General features: G+C 45.2%; 1 protein-coding gene across 2 annotated transcripts; it reads left to right on the forward strand.

The window, feature by feature from the left end:
* The first annotated feature begins 1725 nt into the window (after positions 1-1725).
* PROKR1 (prokineticin receptor 1) lies at positions 1726-12657 on the forward strand. 2 transcript variants are annotated; one of them, XM_006116386.5, is made up of 3 exons: positions 1726-1923; positions 3487-4153; positions 10541-12657. In XM_006116386.5, exons 2-3 carry the CDS (start codon positions 3672-3674, stop codon positions 11235-11237), a joined length of 1179 nt encoding a protein of 392 aa, XP_006116448.1. In that variant the 5' UTR covers positions 1726-1923; positions 3487-3671; the 3' UTR covers positions 11238-12657. The 2 variants fall into 2 exon arrangements, with proteins under 2 accessions (XP_006116448.1, XP_006116449.1); XM_006116387.5 differs by having other exon boundaries at positions 3487-4111.
* Positions 12658-21587: the final 8930 nt, after the last annotated feature.

The raw sequence follows: 21587 nt of genomic DNA on the forward strand, positions 1-21587 counted from the left end.
TCACCTGCCATGTAGGTTCTTTTTTTGTTTGTTTGTTTTGTTTTTAATACATTTTCTTCTTAATGCTTTTTCCTGAAGAATAAATGTGCTTCTTTATAAAGTACTATGTGGTAACTTACAGCTCCTGTCCAGTGCACTGTTGATAGCACTGTTGATAGGGAGAGCAAAGTTTAGGTGCTGGCCTGTTCAAATAGCTGCTGTGAATTACAGTTTAGGCAAGGAATGACAGCCTGGAAAAAGCCTAGTTAGGAGGGGAGAGAGGAAGGTCTCTGCCAAGGAGAAGTGATAGCAGAGGAGCTGGGAGCCTAGAGTGGGTGTCCTTGCTGGACCATAGAAGGGGAATACAGGCACCGAATGCCCTGAACTGTCACGTCGTAAGAGATTTTGATCTGTCTTGTAGTGTCCTTTTCCAGCTGGAACACAACTTGCTTTTAGGAGCTAGTGCCCTCCATGGGAGAGTTTACCTGGAACCTTCTCACTGTGTCCAGGGAAGATAGATTCCAGCAGCGTCAGTTGCTGTGGTTTTAGCATCTAAAGTCTCTTCAAACAGGATCAACATTTCTCCAAGTCTGTCCATTACTTCCCTAAATGTTCCCCAACCCAAAGCTCCTGGCTCCTACTCCTGAGCTTTCTGATCATAGAAAGGAGATGGGGATGGAGTTGTATTTAGTTTTGTTTGTGGGAGCAGTTCCTCCCAGCAGTAGCTTCACCTGTGGCAGGCGCTACCGCTCTTCCTCTACATTTCTTGCTCTTTCTTGTATGGGGTCAGAAGGTTGAGCAGCAAGCTTTTCCCCAGGTGCAGCAGGTGGGGCTAATCATCCAGCCACTGGATGGTACCCCTTATGCTTTCGCACACCTGCATTTCTAGACTTTCCACACAAATGCAAAACATATCCCGCCAACGAACTCTTTTGTGATGGCCACATATTCAAACTCAGGGCACGGGGTTCCCTTTTCAATATATTGCCCTCCCTCAGTGTGGGCTCAGTGAATAGCCGCTCACTCGCTCTTCTTTTGCCACATGTTGGTGATGGAGGACTTGGGAAACTCGGCAGAATCACAGCATAGAAGCAGCCAGCAGTTGCATGAAAGCTGCTTTAAACCTTTCAGCTATTGAGCAGCTTCTATTCCTGCTTCAGGGCTACTTCACTGCAGGCAGGGGGGAAAGCTGCTGAAGGAGTAATTCTGCAATAGCCCACGAAAGCTTATGCTCCAATACATCTGTTAATCTATAAGGTGCCACAGGACTCCTTGTCATTTTTGCAGATCCAGACTAACACGGCTACCCCTCTGATACTCTGCAATAGCTGTGTTCCAGCAGTACCCAGCATTCATCTCATACCACATCTCATGTATAGGAATTAGGTTGGGAAGCTCTTCGTTTAGATGAGTCTTTCCAGGGACCCTTCCCAATGTGGGGCTTAGCTCCAGTCCTTCGTCCATGCCTGGGGTAAGTAACCACAGACCAATACAAATAAAGATCAAACAGCGACCAGGGCAGCAGCGGACCTTCCTCTTACAATCCTGGTGACAAGGACAATGTGTGTGTGTGTGTGTGTGTGTGTGTGTGTGTGTGTGTGTGTGTGTGTGTTCAGTAGGGGAGCCTTCAAGTAAAACAGGGGCTGTCGTGTGGTAACTTGTACTGCCTCTTTAAAATTACATATGCACGGCCAGCATCAAGGTGCCTCCCACTGAGCCAAAGCTTTAGATGCAGGCACACAGACAAAGGAGTTCTGCTCCTTGTTGAGCTCCAGGGCTGACACACTATTCCAGCTCTGGCAGTAAAGTAACATTTTCTAACTCCCTCTGCTGTGTTCCTCCTGACCCTGCCTGAGATCCAGTGACTGATCCGGTGACTGCAACAGGGAGTGACCTGCGGGGTAACCTCCATTGCAGCGGACAGGAAGATGAACCTTGTCACAGGTAACCAGTTGTTGCTGGGCTGTCTCGGTTTAGGAGTTCCTCTGTGAGTTGCAGGAAAATGGTTTGAAAAGTCTGTCACCGCTGTCTCTGTAAAGCCTGTTGTTCAGGCACACCTGGGGTGTTTCTTGCTCAAGGGAGAAAGGGGCTGAATTTGCGGAGTCGCCAGGTGTTGCGGTGCAATACTGTGTGATGTGGTTGGCTGTTTGAAATTAGAGTCTAGTTTCTTTGCCATGCTAGCTGCCGCGTGTCGTTTTGCCACTCTCGTAACCCAAGTGCAATTGGAAATGAAAGTTTTGCAGGAAAGTTCCTCTCACAGACCCATCAGCATCAGTGCCCCGCAGCCTGTGGCCAGTTTTGTGGAAAATACAGCTCAGGAGGACAGCTCTGCCCTGCAGATTGTCCTCTGCAATCAACGTAGGGCCTGCTTGATGATATTGGACATGAAGGGGACCCGGGGTTTTAATACAATGAAGCAGCAGCTCCTGCCAATTTTATCCCAGTACTGCATGTAGCTTTAAGATTCTTACTGTGATGATCTGACGGGCTGGATCATTGCCAGCAGTGGGCGAGGAGGATGCTATGAGAGATCTCTGTTAGCATTGTGGTGTGTAAAGCACACATGGGTAGGGGAGTGGAGGGGGTTGTTTGTATCTGATACACTTCAAAGTGCATAGAATTATTAGAAATTCCATCCGTATCCTTTATAGAAATGACCAAAAACAAACAAAAAAAAGGATGGGTTCCCCTCCCTTTCAACAATTCTGAGCAGTAGTTCTCCAAGTCAGAAAGATGTTCTTTTCATATGAAAAAGGTTCCTCTTTGTCTAAGGGGGGGGATCCTCTCTCCTAGAGATATATTTGTCCATGTACAAGACCCTTCTGATCAACTCCACCAAGCAATATCATCAGCTGGTGGAAATTAGGGTGGCACTACTGTCTTCAGCAGAGTTACACCAATTTATATCAGATGAGGATTTGGTAGTCAAATGCTGGTCAGAAGAAATTTGCTAGCTATTCCACCTCTCGTGCGTTATGGAAGCTCCTATTCAATTAGTTAATGTATTTAGAAGCTAGCAATGCAATGTTGCGCTTTAGAGACCCCTTGGCAGAGTACAAAACCTCTGTATATATATAAAAAAGCACATCAGGTGTTACGCAGCAAACTGAGGTGCCTTGTCCTCCTAACTTCTCAGAGTCACTCAGCTGTATGACAGCACTGTAAGCAGAAAGGCCAGCAGAGGTTAAACATGGATTTCACAATGCTGCCACATGTCATTTTAGTCTGTGCAAACACAACTGCCTCGTACATAATTCAGCAGCAGCGTTTTATTATCAAAATCCAACATGTGGTCACAGTTCATAGGATTTGACAATAATCACAAAGAACTCTTTCCATACCAGGGCACTTCCTCCTCCATGTAGATCTGTATGTACAGCTGCAGAGCACTGGAGGGGAGGGGAGCAGTGATAACGAAGAGAAGACACTCTCCTTACAGCTCAGCAATTTTTTTTATTTTGCCGTTTGTTTCTCTATATGTGTCTTTCTTTTTTGTTTCCATAAAAGGTGGCAAATGTAGCTGTTGCTCTTCAGTCTCCCAGCAATGATAATGAGGAGGAGAAGGTGACTTGTTCCTTGAAGAAAGCATCAGGCAAACTCTCCTGCCACCTGCTCTGCCACTGCCCAGGTGATATTAACAAGTTCCCAGAGCCCTGCACAGCTGGTTGTGTGGAAAGAGCAGAGACAACACCATGAAGCAGGAGGAGCGCAATACCACCCACACCAACTTCGCTGCCATCTATAACCTCCACAGTGGGGACTTCACCTCTTTCCGAAATTTCTCCTTCCCATTCAATTTCAGCTACAGCGATTACGACCTGCCCCTAGACAATGAGGATGACGTGACCAAGACCCGCACCTTCTTCGCGGCCAAGATTGTGATTGGGGTGGCGCTCATTGGCATCATGCTGGTCTGTGGTATCGGCAACTTTATCTTCATTGCTGCCCTGGCCCGCTACAAGAAGCTGCGCAACCTCACCAATCTGCTGATTGCCAACCTGGCCGTCTCGGACTTCATTGTGGCCATTGTCTGCTGCCCCTTTGAGATGGACTACTACGTGGTGCGACAGCTCTCCTGGGAGCATGGCCATGTGCTCTGTGCCTCCGTCAATTACCTCCGCACCGTCTCCCTGTACGTATCTACCAATGCTCTCCTGGCTATAGCCGTAGACAGGTAAGTAGAGGGATGATTAGTTTGATTTATATGGGGGAGAGGAAACCGGGGATCCCTGTCCCTCTCAAAGGCCAATGTTTTCAAGTGCTGGTGCCACCTAAATAAGTGGCTAAATGTTTGGAGGTGCTGAGCACTGCTGGGACTTGATGTCAAGTCGCTTTTTTTAAGTACTCTGCACTTTCTGGAAATCAGGCCACTTTAATAGCGAGATCCTGGGAGATGAGCACAGAACAGGAATTATTTAATGAAATGTTGAGGGGGAGGAGTAGGGATTTGTCAAAAAATGCAGATTCACTGAAACTGGAAATTGCTGTGGAAACGTATCAGTTTGGAGAAAGACTTCCTCAGGTCCAGGATGGAATTTTGGAGAACAGAACCATCCCATAATAAACAAAAGCCTTTGTTAGGGCACGCATGTGAGAGAGCCAAGTTCAAGCCCCTGTACTACCTCTTTAAATCAGGGACTTAAACCTGGATCCTCCATATTCAAGATGAGACCCCCTAGCCACTGGACTACACAGTCACTTTATCTCAATCTCTCCTCTTGAAGCTGTTCCTCAGTGTGTAGATAACTACATGTTCATTGGGCCAGAAACAGACTTAATCTGTATCCCACTGGTTGGGATACTAAACTAGTGATTGCTATTGGCTATTTTGGGGTCTTGGTTTCCCCTGTACAGAATTTCAAAACATCTAGTTTTCATTTGGAGGTGGAAAAATATGCACAGCAAAACTTCACATTTTTTTATGAACTGGAATTCTTGTTCTCCAGTCAGCTCATTTGAGAACCATTACCTACCATTCGATCAAGCACTCAGCAGCACCGAGTTCTTAGCTGAATGTTTAAATATTGAATTAAATACTTAGCCTCAGGCATCCAAAAATCTTCTCTCTGGGTCTAAATCTTCAATAACCCACTATCCTCTCCTATTAATTTATTTCCTCCATTGGCACTGTCATATGCCCAATATTTCCCCAAAGCACTGTGATATTATGGTTCTACAGGGCCCATATGGACATCAAATTAGAGACATTTGTATTTTTCATGCAGTTATGAAAATGACGACTAATTTAAGACCTAGTTCCATTAAAGGAGCCCTTACTAACTGGATTTTGGGATGAAGGGTGACTCACAATGTCCAAATGCCACACAATTTGCTTCACTTTGCATCCCTGAGACCTTTGTATGGAGTTTCTCTCCTTGTAGAACCATTTAAAATATATTCAAGTGGCTACTGTTCTTTTCTGACATGTTTTATTTGTTCCATATGCCACTGACTCAGCTAATTAGACCCCAGTTGACATTAAATTCCGTCACAATTGACCTATGGATGGAAAGTCAGAAGAGTGTGTTTACTGGGAGAAAGATCACACAACACATAGCATTGCTAAAGCTTGTGCTATATGACTGCCTTTGAAGATGTAAGACGGATCATTGTATTAGTATTGTATTACTGTTCTTTCCCCCTTAATATTTGCAATTTATCCTATTTCCTTCCCAGGCCATTTTAAGTTATAATCTCAGTTACACAGTTTGGGGGCTAGATTCACCTCTCACACTAATTTAAAACTGATTTAACTCCATGGAGGGCAGTATAAATACTGTTGATACAGACTCCTCTGAAACATTTCCACTAGCTACAGTGGGAATTGAATCAAGCCTTTACACTTGTTTAAGAAGGAGTAGAACCAGGCGCTATGAACCAGCTGTCCAGCAGTGCAAATCAGGATAGCTCCAGCGTAGTCTATGTGCATCAGTTCAGGTACCGATTTTATGATTTTGTTTGGAACGTATTATTCTTTTCTATTGGATTTAATTGCTCTTAGATCATAACAAATAGTGTGGGTGGACCTCTAGCTACCTCCTCTGTCCCTCACTTCACACAAAGTTGTTCCCAAACAGATGGAGAAGGTACTTGTCATGAAGTCCCTACATCTGCCAAAAGCACAGAGAAGGTTTTCCAGCAGTGCTCCCAATCCATCTATACTAAAATGATTCTGGAAAGAATTCAAAAAAGAAAGGCAATATCACAAAGCCAAGCCACAGAGTTTACATGAAACCATAGTTGGTTTTAAGTCTTCAGTATTCTCTATTTTTGTAATAGGATTACTATAAAAAAATGCTGAAAGCTCCTTTTATCTAATAGCAATCAATTGAAATCCCTGCGGTTATTTCTGTCATTGGGCAGATGTCTGTGTATAATTCACTCACATCTCCCCTGGTCAAAATGGTTAAGTGAAAGCAAATAAGTTGCTAATATGCAGGTACAGTGAGTACACATTGGAGAACACATTGTGTCTAGCTGGGAGCTTGGATAATCATGCAATAGACAAGCTTAAGATTGCAAGCTTAAATAATCTATTTAAAAAGATATCCCAGGAAAACATTCCTGCAGTTAAGACAACTTCCAGTACAAACATCCACATCCTTAGTACGCACAGGCTCTGGAACAAAGTTCTGAGCACGATGAGTTTGGTCACAGAGATCCTCTTGGGACTGTCACCTGATGTGCTGAAAATACCACTGAGCCGGTCTGCCTGCTCTTTAGGGCAGCTCACGAGCCCGTCCTGCTGAGCTAGAGCCTTTGGTCTTCTCCCCTCGTGATGGCACAGAATTGGGGTCTCAGCCAATGGCAAAGCAACACAGACACTGAGCTCCACTTAGCTCTGGGAAGGCTCAGTCAAAGGGATTTGACACAGCACCCAGGTGCACAGCCCCAGTGAGACCCAAACCCCAGATAAGTCCGTCCTACTATGCATAAAGTTTATACAGAGTTAGCTCATAAGTTGTTTGGCCTCTTTATCTATGAAAGAGAGATATGCACAGCTATTGTTCCCCCTACATAACAATTACTTACACTGAATTTATTAATAAATAAAAGTCATTTTTATTAATTATAGGAGATAGGATGTAAGCATTTGCAAGCAATAAGACAGATCAAAGTGAGTTACTAAACAAACAAAACACACCAGCTAAGCCTATTGCACTGATAAGTTGTTTCAAATCAAATCACTCTAGCACTTATTGCAAGTAAAGATTTTCTAGGCCAGAGATGTCCTTTCTGACTGGGATCCAGCAATTCTCTTCCACCCCTGTTGTTATGGTCCTTTTATTTACAGGTGTTTTCATGTATCCCATTGGGGTTCAAAGGCAGTAAAGCCAGCTGAAGACAATTATTGTTTACTTCCCTTTCATCAGACAGAATTTGCTTAGGGAGGGAAGCCTTTGTCCAATTCCCCACATCCCTGCTGAAAAATACAAAAATCAAGATGGATTCCAGCATCAGGTGACACGAACACAAATCTTTGTAGTATGTCTGCAAGGAGACAAGTTCCTCCCTACTCAGGAGTCTCTTATTAATGGGCTATTAGCTCTGGCTATGTCTACACTACAAAGAAAAGTCAGAAAAAGATTGCGTATCTTTTCCCACTTTTCTTCCAAAAGAGGCTTTTTGGACATTTGGCCCATCTACACTGGGCCAAATGCTGGGGGGAAAACCCTTATTTCAGAACATCTCTTCCCCATAGAACAAGGTTTACAGGGATGCCGAAAAAAACGCATCTGCTTTTCTGAATTTTTTTTTGTGTGGAAAAGCAGATGCATTCCTTGGATGTGGCAGGGTTTTTCTGGGTATCCTGAAAGAGCTCTGAAGTGTAGACATGCCGTCTGGTTCTGAATTCTTTATTGTTGTACTTGATGAGCTGAAAATAAGTTTCTCTCAACATGAATACTTTGATAATAAATCTACAGTCAATTATCTGAATTTCAGCTACAGAAATGGTATGTGCACACAAATAGGATAACACATTCAGGGAATTACAAGCTTTCCAATGGTAGGTTAACATGCAATATTTAGCATAAAGCATGTTTGAGTTAGGCATATTTGTCTTTAGAAGTATAATTTCATAAAGAATATGAAATACACCATCACACTGGGGATTTGATAATACAGTATATGTTGACGTCTTCATTTTTTTGGCCCACATTCTGAGCCCAGCCCAGCATCCCTGGAACACCCTAGATGGAAATAATCCCAATACAATATGATATGATGGGCAGTTTCATGTGAATCCACTGGTGCAATGCTGCCCTAAAGATAGCTTAGCTGGAAACAGGTAGATCCCCCGCAAAAGTAGAAAGATCCTCAGATAATGTAGAGCTGTCATAACTGCTCCTATATCTGGGTGCAGTGGATTTGGCTGGGGAATGGCATGGGTCCCATCATAGCAGCCTTGATCACCTAGGCTACGTCTACATTGGCCCCTTTTCCGAAAGGGGCATGCTAATTTTACAGGTCGTAATAGGGAAATCCGCGGGGGATTTAAATATCCCCCGCGGCATTTAAATAAAAATGTCCGCCGCTTTTTTCCGGCTTTTAGAAAAGCCGGAAAAGAGCGCCTACACTGGCCCCGATCCTCCGGAAAAAAGCCCTTCAAAGTAGGAATAAGAGATCCTCCGGAAAAGGGCTTTTTTCCGGAGGATTGGGGCCAGTGTAGACGCTCTTTTCCGGCTTTCCTAAAAGCCGGAAAAAAGCGGCGGACATTTTTATTTAAATGCCTCGGGGGATATTTAAATCCCCCGCAGATTTCCCTATTACGACCTGTAAAATTAGCATGCCCCTTTCGGAAAAGGGGCCAATGTAGACATAGCCCTAGTGTAATTTAGAGCAGTCTGATGTGAGCTCTAACATGCTTAAGAGGACCTAGCATAAAGAAGCCCCAGGATCAGGGGGACAGGAAGGTGGCTTACGTCACCTTCATATTTATGTCTCCTTAGTTCTGCCAAGCATGTATGAGCTAGTGCGGAGAAGCTGGGCAGGTGTATGCTTTTCTTTTACTGGCATTCATTTAAAATGGTGAACTTTTCAGTTGGTGGAAAGAGAAGAAGCACTCAGTTAATCATAAAAATATATACTGTCAACAGTTCTATTGCATTGCCATAGAACCGAACACTTTTGTCATTCCATGATATATGGCCTGTACCAAGAAAAACTTTAAGGTGAGCATTTGACCTTAGATGGAGCATCCAAATAGTTTGATGGACCATTAATTTATGAATGAGTGTTCCAATAATATTTAATACACAGGCATAAAAACACTTCTACTGAATGCTAAATTGTAGTTTTAAGCAATTGTTACATTTAGATGTGGAATACAAAGTACAGATAGTTTGGGAGGGTAGACACATTTTTGTGAGTATATTTAATGAAAATATTCTTTTACATGGAAAAGAAGGTGCAAATATTTGTGCGAAATCATGACCTCAGTTAAGCAGAACTCCCCATCAAGATCTGAGTGAAAACAAACATTACAGTATGGCCCCTTGTGCCTTTTTAATTTAATTGAATCAATAAAAATTGATGCATCTTGCATATAAATGCTGGGATTTTTTCTTAGCTTTTGTTAATTACACAAATGTAAATGGCGGAAGAAAATTGATTGTAGTCCTGTAATGATTAATGAATGCAGTCAGCTGCCATCGTGGTAAGTAGCATGGCAGCTAAAAGGGCACAGAAAATTTAAGCTCCATAGTCTCTTGCTACACACTAAACCAAAAATCCACACTAGAATAAACTGTAAGGGTGTGTCTAGACTGGTTTCACAAGGCATACCTGCGCCGATCGACAAAGGCTTCCTTGTCGACAGCGGCGCGTCCAGACTGCCCTGATCTGCAGACAAACAGCTGATTGGCAGAGCGGGGCAGCCATTTAAATTTAAATGAATCCACGATTATTTAAATCGCGGCTTCATTTCCCTCTGCCGATCTGTCTAATCTACATGCCTCCGTCGACGGAGGCATGTAGTCTAGACACACCCCAAGAGTTTAAGTATGAAGCTCTTTATCAATTACTTGAAAACATCCTAAAATGTAAACACATCAGTATTACATCTCAAAAACATCATTAGGTCTGATTTCAATTCAAACCTTTAACACCCTATAAAATAATGGAAACACAATTTTTTAAGTGGTTTTACATAGAGATTCAATGGTAGTAACTGTACTTTTCCTAATTCTACACAGTCAAGAACTTCTCAGCCAAGGAATGTATTGGTTTCCTTTGACCCTGAAAGATTTATTATTGTGTGCTTGCAGTTCTCACACTTATGTATAGACTTATAAACTTATCACTTATGTATAGACTTATAACTTATGTATAGACTTATAGAGCTTATGTATAGACTTATCAGCCCAATTTCAGGCTTTGTTTTTAACTTGTCTTCATCTCTTCTCCCTCAAGAAAACAAATGTCTGTCAAGTTCTCCGTTTTTAAAATCATGGCAATTTTGGTCCTCCCTCCAGCAAATCATTCTGTTTGGATTCAGAAATGTGCTTTAGTTAATAAGCTCTCTTGGCTTTGTTCTGAGTAATTTATTTATCTTTTGTAGGTACCTGGCCATTGTCCACCCACTCAAGCCACGTATGAATTATCAAACAGCTACTTTCCTAATTGCCTTGGTCTGGATAATCTCCATACTCATTGCAATACCATCTGCATATTTCGCTACTGAAACTGTAATATTCATAGTAAAAAGTCAGGAGAAAATTTTCTGTGGCCAGATTTGGCCAGTTGACCAGCAAATGTATTATAAATCCTACTTTCTCTTCATCTTTGGCATTGAATTTGTTGGACCCGTAATCACAATGACCCTGTGTTATGCCAGGATCTCCAGAGAGCTTTGGTTTAAAACCGTCCCAGGCTTCCAGACAGAACAGATCAGAAAGAGGCTCCGATGCAGAAGAAAAACAGTCATGGTCCTTATGTGTATTCTAACAGCCTATGTCCTCTGCTGGGCCCCATTCTATGGATTCACAATCGTCCGTGACTTTTTCCCCACAGTCTTTGTGAAAGAGAAGCACTACCTTACAGCCTTTTACATCGTTGAGTGCATTGCCATGAGCAACAGCATGATCAACACCATGTGCTTTGTAACTGTAAAAAATAACACCATGAAGTATTTGAAGAAGATCATGTTGCTCAGGTGGAGATCTACATATAGGAGCAGCAAATCTAGTGTTGATTTAGACATGAAAACCAGTGCAATGCCTGTCACAGAAGAGGTAGACTGCATAAAATTAAAGTAATGTCTTGTTGTTCTATTGGCATGACGTATTTTTCCAAGGTGTGTGGAGGAGGGGAGGGAAGTTGCCCGATAAACTTCTCTTTTTCCCTGATATCTGCTAGTGGAGTGAACACTGGACTATAAGTCAGTAGATCATGTATCCCTTCCTGACTCTTCCAGTGACCTGCTGGCCTGACGCTCTTTGCCTCAGTTTCCCCATCTGTAAAATTGGAACAGTGACACATATTTTGTAAATCCCTTTAAGGTTTAGAAATGGCAAGCTCTATCCAAGAGCAAGTTGCATTAACTGGGTCTGAAATTCTCTCTCTCCTCCCAATGATGCTGCAAATACCCTCCCATTTCCCCTTAACTCTGAGTGTGACCTTTGACCTCTTCAAGCCCATATCCCTTGTTTTCAAAGCACTCATCCTTCCCCACCCACATCCTCTCCATCTAGCTAAGGTGGAAAGCAAGACGTTGCTGTTTTATTGTACCCCTTACCCTCTCGAAACTTCCCATATCCTTCAGGAGCCCAAGCTCCTAGCAACCCACTGGCATGTCAGCCCCACACAACTTCCTGCTCCACAGCATAAAAGCCCTCTGCCACCAGGACAGGGTTGAGGTTTTTTTTATTTGGGGGGGTTGGTCATTTCTTGCTCTAGCAAGGACCCTGAGTCCTTTATTGCAGCATCCTGCGCAGAACACTGTGATCTCATCCCCTTTTGTACATTTATGCAGAATGTTACATTGCTCTTGTGTACTTGAAAATGGAAGGGCTCCATTTTGGCACTGGAATGGAGGAGTTCCTCCTCACCTGCTTTATGCTTCTGTCATGCTCACCGATGCTATCAACATCTTCCCCCAAACGCAGGCTCATTCATTTCAATGGGACTATTTTCTGACTAAGGAGTTAATTGGTGGTTAAAATTCATCCTTGTGCTCATTGCTAAGCCACCCTCTTACGTTCTACATAAACATTTAAAAGAGGGTTAGAGTGGACTATATATAGTTTATAGGGCTTGTACTGCCTCTTGTCATAAGGGTCAATTTCATCCATGTGCATAAGGAAGATAGAACCTGGCCCTCTATGAATTTATTACCGATTTGCTGTTTGACAGTTACTTGTCTTTATAAATGTAGCACAATCATGCACCATGCAACACGTCCAGATGAACTTGTGTGATCTTAGTTCCGTCTTTATTAATCAGCTTTGTACAGCAGAAGGATAAGTGCATCATATAATTAGTAACCGTGATTATACAGATAATGTCAGTGAAATACATTCATTTAGGCTCCAGTCTTTACATGCCGTGAATTTTCATGAATTGAAATCAAGGCTTTTCACATGAGCTGTGGCACACTTGTCATTTTTATGTGTATGACACTGCCTCCCTTTGAAGTAAATCGCTTTTGTAAATAATTGGTCTGTGTGTGAATTTTATGTGAGCAAAAATGTTCCTTATTTATTAAGTCAATAAATATAAGAATCTGAGTACCATTCAAAAGTATTTTTATGAAAATTGTTTTTCTGACTCCATTTTTTTACATCAAAGATTGGACTAAAATGTCATTAATCCCATTCTGGTAGCAACGATCAGTGGTGCTTTGAGGGGGTGGAGTAGGCCAAGAGGCCCCTGCTGGAGGTAAGAGTCCTGCCATGTCCATCCTGGGAAAGGAGCAGTAGAGCTAAATTCTCCATGCTGCCTAGAGAGACTTTGTGGGAATCAGCCAGTCTGGGGGAGGCTTCAAGGAATCAGTCAGAAGGTTGCAGACTAATATAAAAGGACCTGCAGTGCAGAACAGAGTCAGACCCTTTCTGGAGCCAGAGGAGGGGACACAGTTCTCCTAGCTGGCCAAAGGGAACTGCAGCACCATGAACAGTTCAGTTCTGGGAAAGAAAAGGGGAGCAAGAAAGAGCTACTGACTGAATGCCACACCATTACAGGTGTGGTGTCTAATGGAAATAATAAAGAACACAGAATTTAAGGCCAGAAAGTTAAGACTATCTAATATTACTTCCTGTTCTGCAGGCCACCAACACTCCCAAGCACTAACATATTGTAGCCCAAAACCACTATTAGACCAAAGCATTTCAGCTCACAGGAGAATAGATCATTGTGGGCCATGCAGACTAGGAAGGATCAACATTTCTGAGGCAACTGCAATGGCAAGGAATTGATAAAGTGAGCCATACCTATATAATCTCAGGAAGCGAACCACATGCCATGCTGTAGAGGAAGGCCAAGGTATTCAAATTCTGTTATAATTATCTGCACTGTGACAAAGCTCCTCAAACTTGGTGGATCCTGCACTTTTAGGCAGATTTGGTTGCCTCAGAGGCTCACTGCAGCCTTCAGTTTTAGGCACCACAGCTAGGGCGCTTTAGCTTGCTATTTGCTGAGCTTTCACCATTGGCCAGTGTATGGTATAGAGGAGAATAAACTACACATTCTTTTCTCTGAGCGGGAATGGGGAGTGGGTGTTGGGGGGAACCTGCGCCCACCTCCACCCCAGGGTTTTGAGATAGCAGCTGCCTATGAGAGTCTCCAACACCTGCTATGAGACAGCTACAAGTTCCCCGGCCTACTTCCCCTACACCTTCTCCAGCACCTTCCTTCTCTCAGGATCATCTTCCTAATCTTCCCTTGGCTCTTGTTTTCACCTACTCCTGGCTGCACTTTCCTCTGTCCTCTTAGCTACTTGCACATGCCACCAACTGCAGGGAAGCTTCTTTTATAGCCAGTCTCAAATGGTTTCTCTAAATGACCCCAGGTGTCCTAATCAACCCAGGCCTAACTGACTGCAAGCCTATTCAATTAGCCCCAGTAGCTCTACTGCCCCAATTGACTGCTGGTTCTAAACCAGCCCCTTCCAGCTACCTTGGGAACAGAGTCCTCAGCTGGAGGCTAACTTACTTCCTGAACTCCAATAGGCCTACTTTTTTGTATCCCTCTGACATGACCCTGTCACGGCACTTATTAAAGCCTGAGTGCTTACAGCCATATTGATATGCTTTTAGTACAGTGGTTCTCAAAGTGCGGTCCATGGACCACTAGTGGTCTGTGGACACTTCCTAGGTGGTCCATTGTGGGAACTCAGCCCCCTACTCTTCCCACATGCACCAGGGATCCTGCACTGCTGCTGGAGCCTCACAGCTGGTGTACAGCCATGCAGTACTGGTGGGCAGGTGGGGAGGTGAAGAAAGCAAACTCACCCCCCCCCCACCATGTGGGCTGCAGTGCTACACATGGGAGGAGTGTTGTCCTGCCTCCCACCATGCAAAAGTCCCACCCACCTCTAGGTGTCTGTCACACTTGGGACCCACCTAGCTCACGGTTGCCATGGTAAGAGTGGCATGTCACTCAGTTGCTCCCACAGGGCAGGCTGCAGGTTGGGCTATGCAAGACCCTGCTGGGCAAGACGGGCTCTTGTGGTGCATGAGCAGCCAGCACAATCCCCCTTCTCTGCCAGCAGGTTAGGGAGGAGGTGGTGCCGGGGCTGAGGAACACAGGTGCCATGGACTGGACCCCCACAGGACCTCACCCCCCAGTAGGGCTGGACAACCCAGGCTTGCCCATCCATCCATCGCTGCCTTGCTGCACCACACCCAGACTCCCTGTCCCCTGTGCCCATTTCCCTGAAACCCTCCCAAACCACCCTGACCCCAGCCCTATTCCCAGGGGCACCCTGACCCCCCCATCACCCTGAACCCCCTCAGTCACTCTGCCCCCCCTCAGCTTTATCCCCAGTCATCCCCTGCACACATCTCTCTGTCCCTGGCCAGACAACCTACTCCCATCCTGCTCCTGCATCCACTGTTGCTCCTTGCACCCTCCCTTGCTCCTGCTCACTCCTCTGGCCAGAAACCCTACTCTCACCCTGCTTCTGCACTCCACCTCTCATCCAGATCTTGCAACCTCTCCCCTTTCTGCACCTGTCCTCCCTCCCAGATCCTGCACCCCATCCCTATCACTGGCAGCCCTGTCCCACACACTGAACCCCTCATTTTTGTTCCCACCTCAGAGCTTAAAGGGGTCTACAAAATCCACTAACTCTGGAACCCCAGAAAATTAAATCTGGCCTAAGAGAAGCCCTGAACCTCAGTCCTCCCTGTCCCATCCCCTCTCTCCATGGAGCTGGAGCACCAGCAGAGGGAGGTGTCTCAGTTAGGGGCAACATCAGTCAAGGGTGGGGGTTTTTGGAGGAGTTTCTTTGCTTCTCACTTGTGTGGTTCCCAACTGATTTCATTGTGGGTAAGTGGCTCCCGACACAAAAAGGGTTCCCCACACCTGTCATAAAGAAAATGTTAAAACCTTTTGTGTTGGACATAAATTAATATTTTACTTTATTTAAAATGAAGTTTGATAAACTAACATGAGAAAGTTAAAATGCTTAATCTGTTCAATAATTTAAATTAAACCATTCTCCCTAGCTGCAGCACTAGCAAAATGGTTTGGGTGTAACTATGTAATTAACCCTGTGTTTACATTAGCAACTGGTGGTCTGCAGAAATGTTTACATTGAGCCAGGTGGTCCATGGGCCAAAAAGTCTGAGAACCACTGTTTTAATATAAAAATGTATTAAACCCACTTTTGAAAATACAGTTTATGACTTAGAAATGTGTTAAATCCACAGACCTGCATAGAAATCTGAAGCGACAGGTATAATTTATTAACTAACGAACCTCATAATTACCATGTTATGTTTATAGAGTCAGACTATAAGGTGAGAAGAAATTTACCTGATCATCTGGTCCAGTGATTCTCAGGCCTCAGTGGGTTCAAGAGCCAAATTACTGATCAACATTACCCAAAAGAGCTACTGGCCAAAGGGAATTGCAGAACCATGGACAGCTCAGTGCTGGGAGGGGACACAGGACCAAGAACGCGCTACTGACTAATTGCTATGCTTCAACATAGAACAGTGTTTCTCAAAGTGGTCCACGGACCCACTCTGAGATAGCTGCTACCCGGCAGCTCCGGTTTGTTTACTTACTGGCTCCGCAGGCATGGAGCCTCACGGCTCCCATTGGCTGCAGTTCACAGCCAAGGGGAGCTGTGGGAAATGATGTGGCCCGGGCTCCTGCTTCTTGCAGTTCCCCTTGGCTGCAACTGGGTAACCGCAACCAATGGGAGCTGCGAGGCATCGCAACTGCTGAGCCGGTAAGTAAACAAACTGAAGCAACCCGGTAGCAGCTTTCTGCAGACCACTTTGAGAAACACTAAGGGTATGTCTACACTACAAAGTTAATTCTAACTAACGGACGTTAGTTCGAATTAACTTTGATAGGCACTACACTAGCGCTCCGCTAGTTCGAACTTAATTCGAACTAGCGGAGCGCTTAGTTCGAACTAGGTAAACCTCATTGCACAAGGACTAAGCCTAGTTCGAACTTACTAGTTTGAATTAAGGGGTGTGTAGCCCCTTAATTCGAACTAGTGGGAGGCTAGCCCTCCCCAGCTTTCCCTGGTGGCCACTCTGGCCAACACCAGGGAAACTCTATTGCCCCCCTCCCGGCCCCGGACCCCTTAAAGGGGCACGGGCTGGCTACGGTGCCTGTGCCAGGTGCAAGCCTGCACCTGGCACAGCTTGAGCCAGCCACCCGATGCCCCCCCAGCCCTCCCCCTCTTCCCGGGACCAGGCTGGCGGCTCCTGGGAGCTTGCCTGGGACCACAAGAGGTGGGCACCCGTCTGGTCTAGTGCAGACATCGTGGACCTCATCCACGACCTCCACACTAGGCACAGGAAAGTGGCCGTCTAGGGCAGGAGAGCTGCCAGTCTGGCCACCCAGGAGCAGGTTTGCATAAAAATCAAGGTGGTCCACTGAGACCCCTGACCCTGAGCTTACAATGGCCGTACTGGGTCAGACCAAAGGTCCATCTAGCCCAGTAGCCTGTCTGCCGACAGCGGCCAACCCTAGAGACCCTGGAGGGGATGGACCGAAGACAGTGACCAAGCCATTTGTCTCGTGCCATCCCTCTCCAGCCTTCCACAAACTTTGGGCAGGGACACCACTCCTACCCCCTGGCTAGTACCACTCCATGGACCCAACCTCCATGACTTGATCTCACTTCTCTTTAAACTCTGTTCTAGTTCTAGCCTTCACAGCCTCCTGCAGGAAGGAGTTCCACAGGTTGACTCTTTGCTTTGTGAAGAACAACTTTCTGTTACTCGTTTGAAGCCTGCTACCCATTCCTTTCCTTTGGTGTCCTCTAGTCCTTCTATTATGGGAACTAATGGAGAACTTTTCTTTATGCACCCTCTCCACCCAACTCCTGCTTTTATAGACCTCTATCCTATCCCCCATCAGTCTCCTCTTTTCTAAACTGAAAAGTCCCAGTCTCTTTAGCCTCTCTTCATATGGGACCTGTTCCAAACCACTGATCATTTTAGTTGCCCTCTCCTCTCCCAGCCTCTCTCTTCCCCTCTCCCACCTCCTTTTCCCAGTCTCCCCCAGTTTTGTTCAATAAAGAGAGATTCTATTTTTGACCACACGTTTTCTTTATTTTGTACATCAGGAAGGGGGGCTAGGAAAGGGTAAGTGGAAGGAGGTAAGGGAGGAATGGGGTACGAGCCCCCGATGGGGAGGACTGGGCTGGCTCTGTGGGATTCTGGGGGTGGAAGCTCTCCTGCAGCCCCCCAATTTCCCTCTCTCCCCAGATGGCAGCCTGTGGCAAGTGCAGCCGGTCTGATGGCCGAGTACTGTGATGTGCCCAGCGTGGGTAGTCCGGGCAATCCAAGCCAGGACTGCTTTGCAAGCGGGGCACCCCTGAGAACTGTCTGTCCGGGGTGGGGGTCGGGTCCCTTTAAGCACAGGCCTCGGCTAGCCTGAGGCAGCATCTCCACGCTCTAAGTCCTCATCTGATGCCCTGCCGGCACTGCTTCCGGCCATCCTTAACCGCGGTTCAGGGTCCACTTAATGTGGACATGCTAGTTCGAATTAGCAAAACGCTAATTTGAACTAGTTTTTTAGTCTGGATGCGTTAGTTCGAATTAGCTTAGTTCAAATTAACTAATTCGAACTAAGTTAGTTTGAATTAGCGCTGTAGTGTAGACATACCCTAACATAGAAGATCCATGAATTAAAGGTGATGCCCTGTTTCAGTCACTATAGTGCTTTATAGGCATATTTTAAAACAATATAACACTGCAAGTATTTAGGGTTTAGTATGTAATAGTCTCACTGCAAAATGACTGGCAAAGTATAATTATTTCATCAGCTACAATTGATTAACATAGTAAAAGTCCAATCTGCTGTACATCATAGGCCACCACTACCACCCTGCCACCACCACCTCTAGACCCAACAATGACAGGTCCCTCTGGGAGGTAGTTCATCCTCTCTGAGCAAGCTCCAGGAACCTTCTACCAAGACAACTAATGACACTCCCCTGGGATATCTGCACTGGAAACATTCCAGAAAATCCAAGCTGTGTCCATACTTACCCCTGGCAAGAGGAGGGAGCATTCCAGCCCAGTGTCAGGCAGGGTGGGGACACCAGATTGGAGTGGCCCCTCTACTTGCCCTTCTTTAATCAATTAACTGGTTAAACAATATATTTAACTGGTTAGCCAATTAAATGGCATTTTACATCCCTAGTAGGCGCCCAACTTCTCTTGAAAGCTGATGGTATTTAGATATCTTATTCTGAGAGGCCCCTTTGAAGATCTCAACCTGGAAACTTTGCATAAGCTTAGAAAAGTTATGTTGATTTACACAGATGCAAAATCTGGAAAGTTCAACTGGCCATAAACCTGCATCTATTATTCAATCCAACTCTTTAAAAAGCTAATGCTGTTGTGCTATGGTTGTAATTCATACTGAATGAAAATCTGCAGTAACTCCCTTCATTATAGTGAGGTATTCTTGATTTACAATGGTGGAAATGTGAACAGAATCTGGCACAATCATATATTTCTCTGTCTCAATTTTTGGTGTTATTTCTAGCTGTACTTCTTTGTTTACAAAACCCTCTACAGGCCAGAAGAGAACTGAATTACTCAGAGATTATTTGAAAGGTTTGCTCTGATTGCTTTTTCCGTGAGAAGCCAGGCTGTGAATTTCTATAATGTAATATTGGATCTCATGTCTTCATGTTACATGCACTAAGGAAACCTGTATTTGGTAAACATTAAAAACAAACAATATATGCCAAACATGTAATTATTTTGATATGACAGAAAATGTCTACAGTGTCGTATCTGTCATACATTTTCATATTACAGTACACTACACTGAAAAAAAACTGTCTGCAATAACATTACCATGTATTTGTAGTCAGTCACGCTCATGGATAAGCTGAAAGTAATGATATAAGATAACTGTAGTATCCAGTTATTCTCTCTCCCATTGGCACAATTGTAGGGAAGAAAATGGCACAGAAAACTATGTATTTAAACCGAACACATTTTATGATGTTATAGTTGTTAAGCACTGATTTTCTGCATGCTAATGGCTATCTTTAGCAAGTGCACAGTATCTCAATGCCTCTATCATCTTTTCAGTTGAAGACAATTTGGACACGTGTCTCTTAGCTTACAGTATATCTCCACTGTAGTCAGAGGTGTGACTATGGCATTTATAGACATACCAGAGTTACCTGTGGTCTAGCTAGATCAAATAACAAAAGCAATTAAGCTAAGAGAACACGTAGAACCCTCCTGGGGCTTGCCCAAACTGCCGCAGCAGTGCTACTATTGTGAGCTAGCTAGATCAAAGATAACTTGGATATTTCTACAGTGGCTGCAGTCAAACCGCTGATTGCAGTGGAGAACCTTAGAAAAAATATTTCCCCCATCTAAACATAATCAGAGATAGCTTATATCCAAAATAAACAGTAGGTCTTCAGGAATCTCTCCCCTCCCAGGAACCCCAGATGTCTACATGCATCTGATGAAGTGGGTCTTTGCCCATGAAAGCTTATGCTCCTACACTTCAGTTAGTCTATAAGGTGCCACAGGACTCCTCGTCGCTTTTGCAGATTCAGACTAACACGGCTACCCCTCTGATACTCTCCCCTCCCAGGAACCCTTCTATTCTTCCTCTGTGGGGTGGCCACATTTTAAACTGATAAAACTGGGACATTGGCAATGATGATCAATGAGGTGGCCTGAGGAGCATATCACCTCTTCCTCTCCCACCACAATGGAGAACTAGAACACTTCAGAAATGGTGAGGTGGGAGAATAGGCATTCAAACCCCTGAGACGTCACCCCGTTGTTTTTTCCAGTCATGGCCTATATTCATCCATCCTCCTTCAGTCTAACTCTAATCTTCTGTTCCTCTCCCCCACATCCTTCCCATTCACATTCTGTACTCTCCCCATCCACCGCCAGTAAATGTAAAGAGTTGCACAGAAGAAGCCATTTGCTTCGTACAGCAAGTTTGCTCCTAATTAAACCCTTAGAACAGGGGTGGGCAAAAGGGTCTCTGTGGGCCAGATCCAGCCTGCCAAGCAGATGGATCCGGCCCACGGAGTCCCTGCTGCTCTCCTGCCCCCAAGCCAATTAGGATCTGAGGGCGGAGGAGCGCCCGAAGCCTTCTCTGCTCTGTCCCCACCCTGCGAGCAGCGTGCGGCACTTCAAAGCATTTAATTGGCCTGGGGGTGGGGGAGCACATAAAGCCTGTCCTGTCAGCAGCATATGGAGCTTTGAAGCGCTACGCACTGTTCATGGGTGGGGGAGTTGTGACGGACCGGGCCGTGTCTGGGCACAACTGAGGGCGTCCGCTCAGGGCGAATTGCTCAAATCTGGGGCTCCTTACAGCCCCCAGACTGGTGACCTCTCCGAACAGGCCACAAACCAGTCCCACAGAGCGCTTCAGCTCCCTGCCTGTAGCCTCCCGAGCAAAACCCCTCCGACACCCCAGCAATATCCGTGCCCCAGATGGCCCCGGGCCTCATACACAGGTGGGGGGTCCTAGCACCCAATCCTACCTACCCCAAACAAGTTCTGTCCGGTTCCAAGAAACCAGCCACAGATCCCAGGTCAATTTACCCTCTGGACCTTACCCACAAATCACGCTGGGCCAATCCTTTAGCATCTAACCACTAAAGGTTTATTATTACAAGAAAGAAAAGCATGAGAGTAAGGATGCTAAAGGAATAGTACGTTACATGCACCGAATCTCCCAGTCCTCGATGCAGGCTCTAGCAGAGATGTTACAGCTGCTGGTTTAAAAGTTCTTGTTGCACATCCTAACATCAGGATGGGTTCACAGGTCTTCCAGGCTCTTCGATCCCTGCATTGCTGCCTCTGGGATGATGTGCTGAGCTGAGAACAAGATGGAGACCACCGCATGGCCTATTTATCCCTCCTTCCTCATCTCTTCTTGGCTATCGCAGGTCACCTGGTCCCCGGCTTATTCCTGTG

Source organism: Pelodiscus sinensis, chromosome 3 (assembly GCF_052426305.1).
Source record: "Pelodiscus sinensis isolate ZL-2025 chromosome 3, ASM5242630v1, whole genome shotgun sequence".
In the NCBI taxonomy this organism is placed as follows: Eukaryota; Metazoa; Chordata; order Testudines; family Trionychidae; genus Pelodiscus; species Pelodiscus sinensis.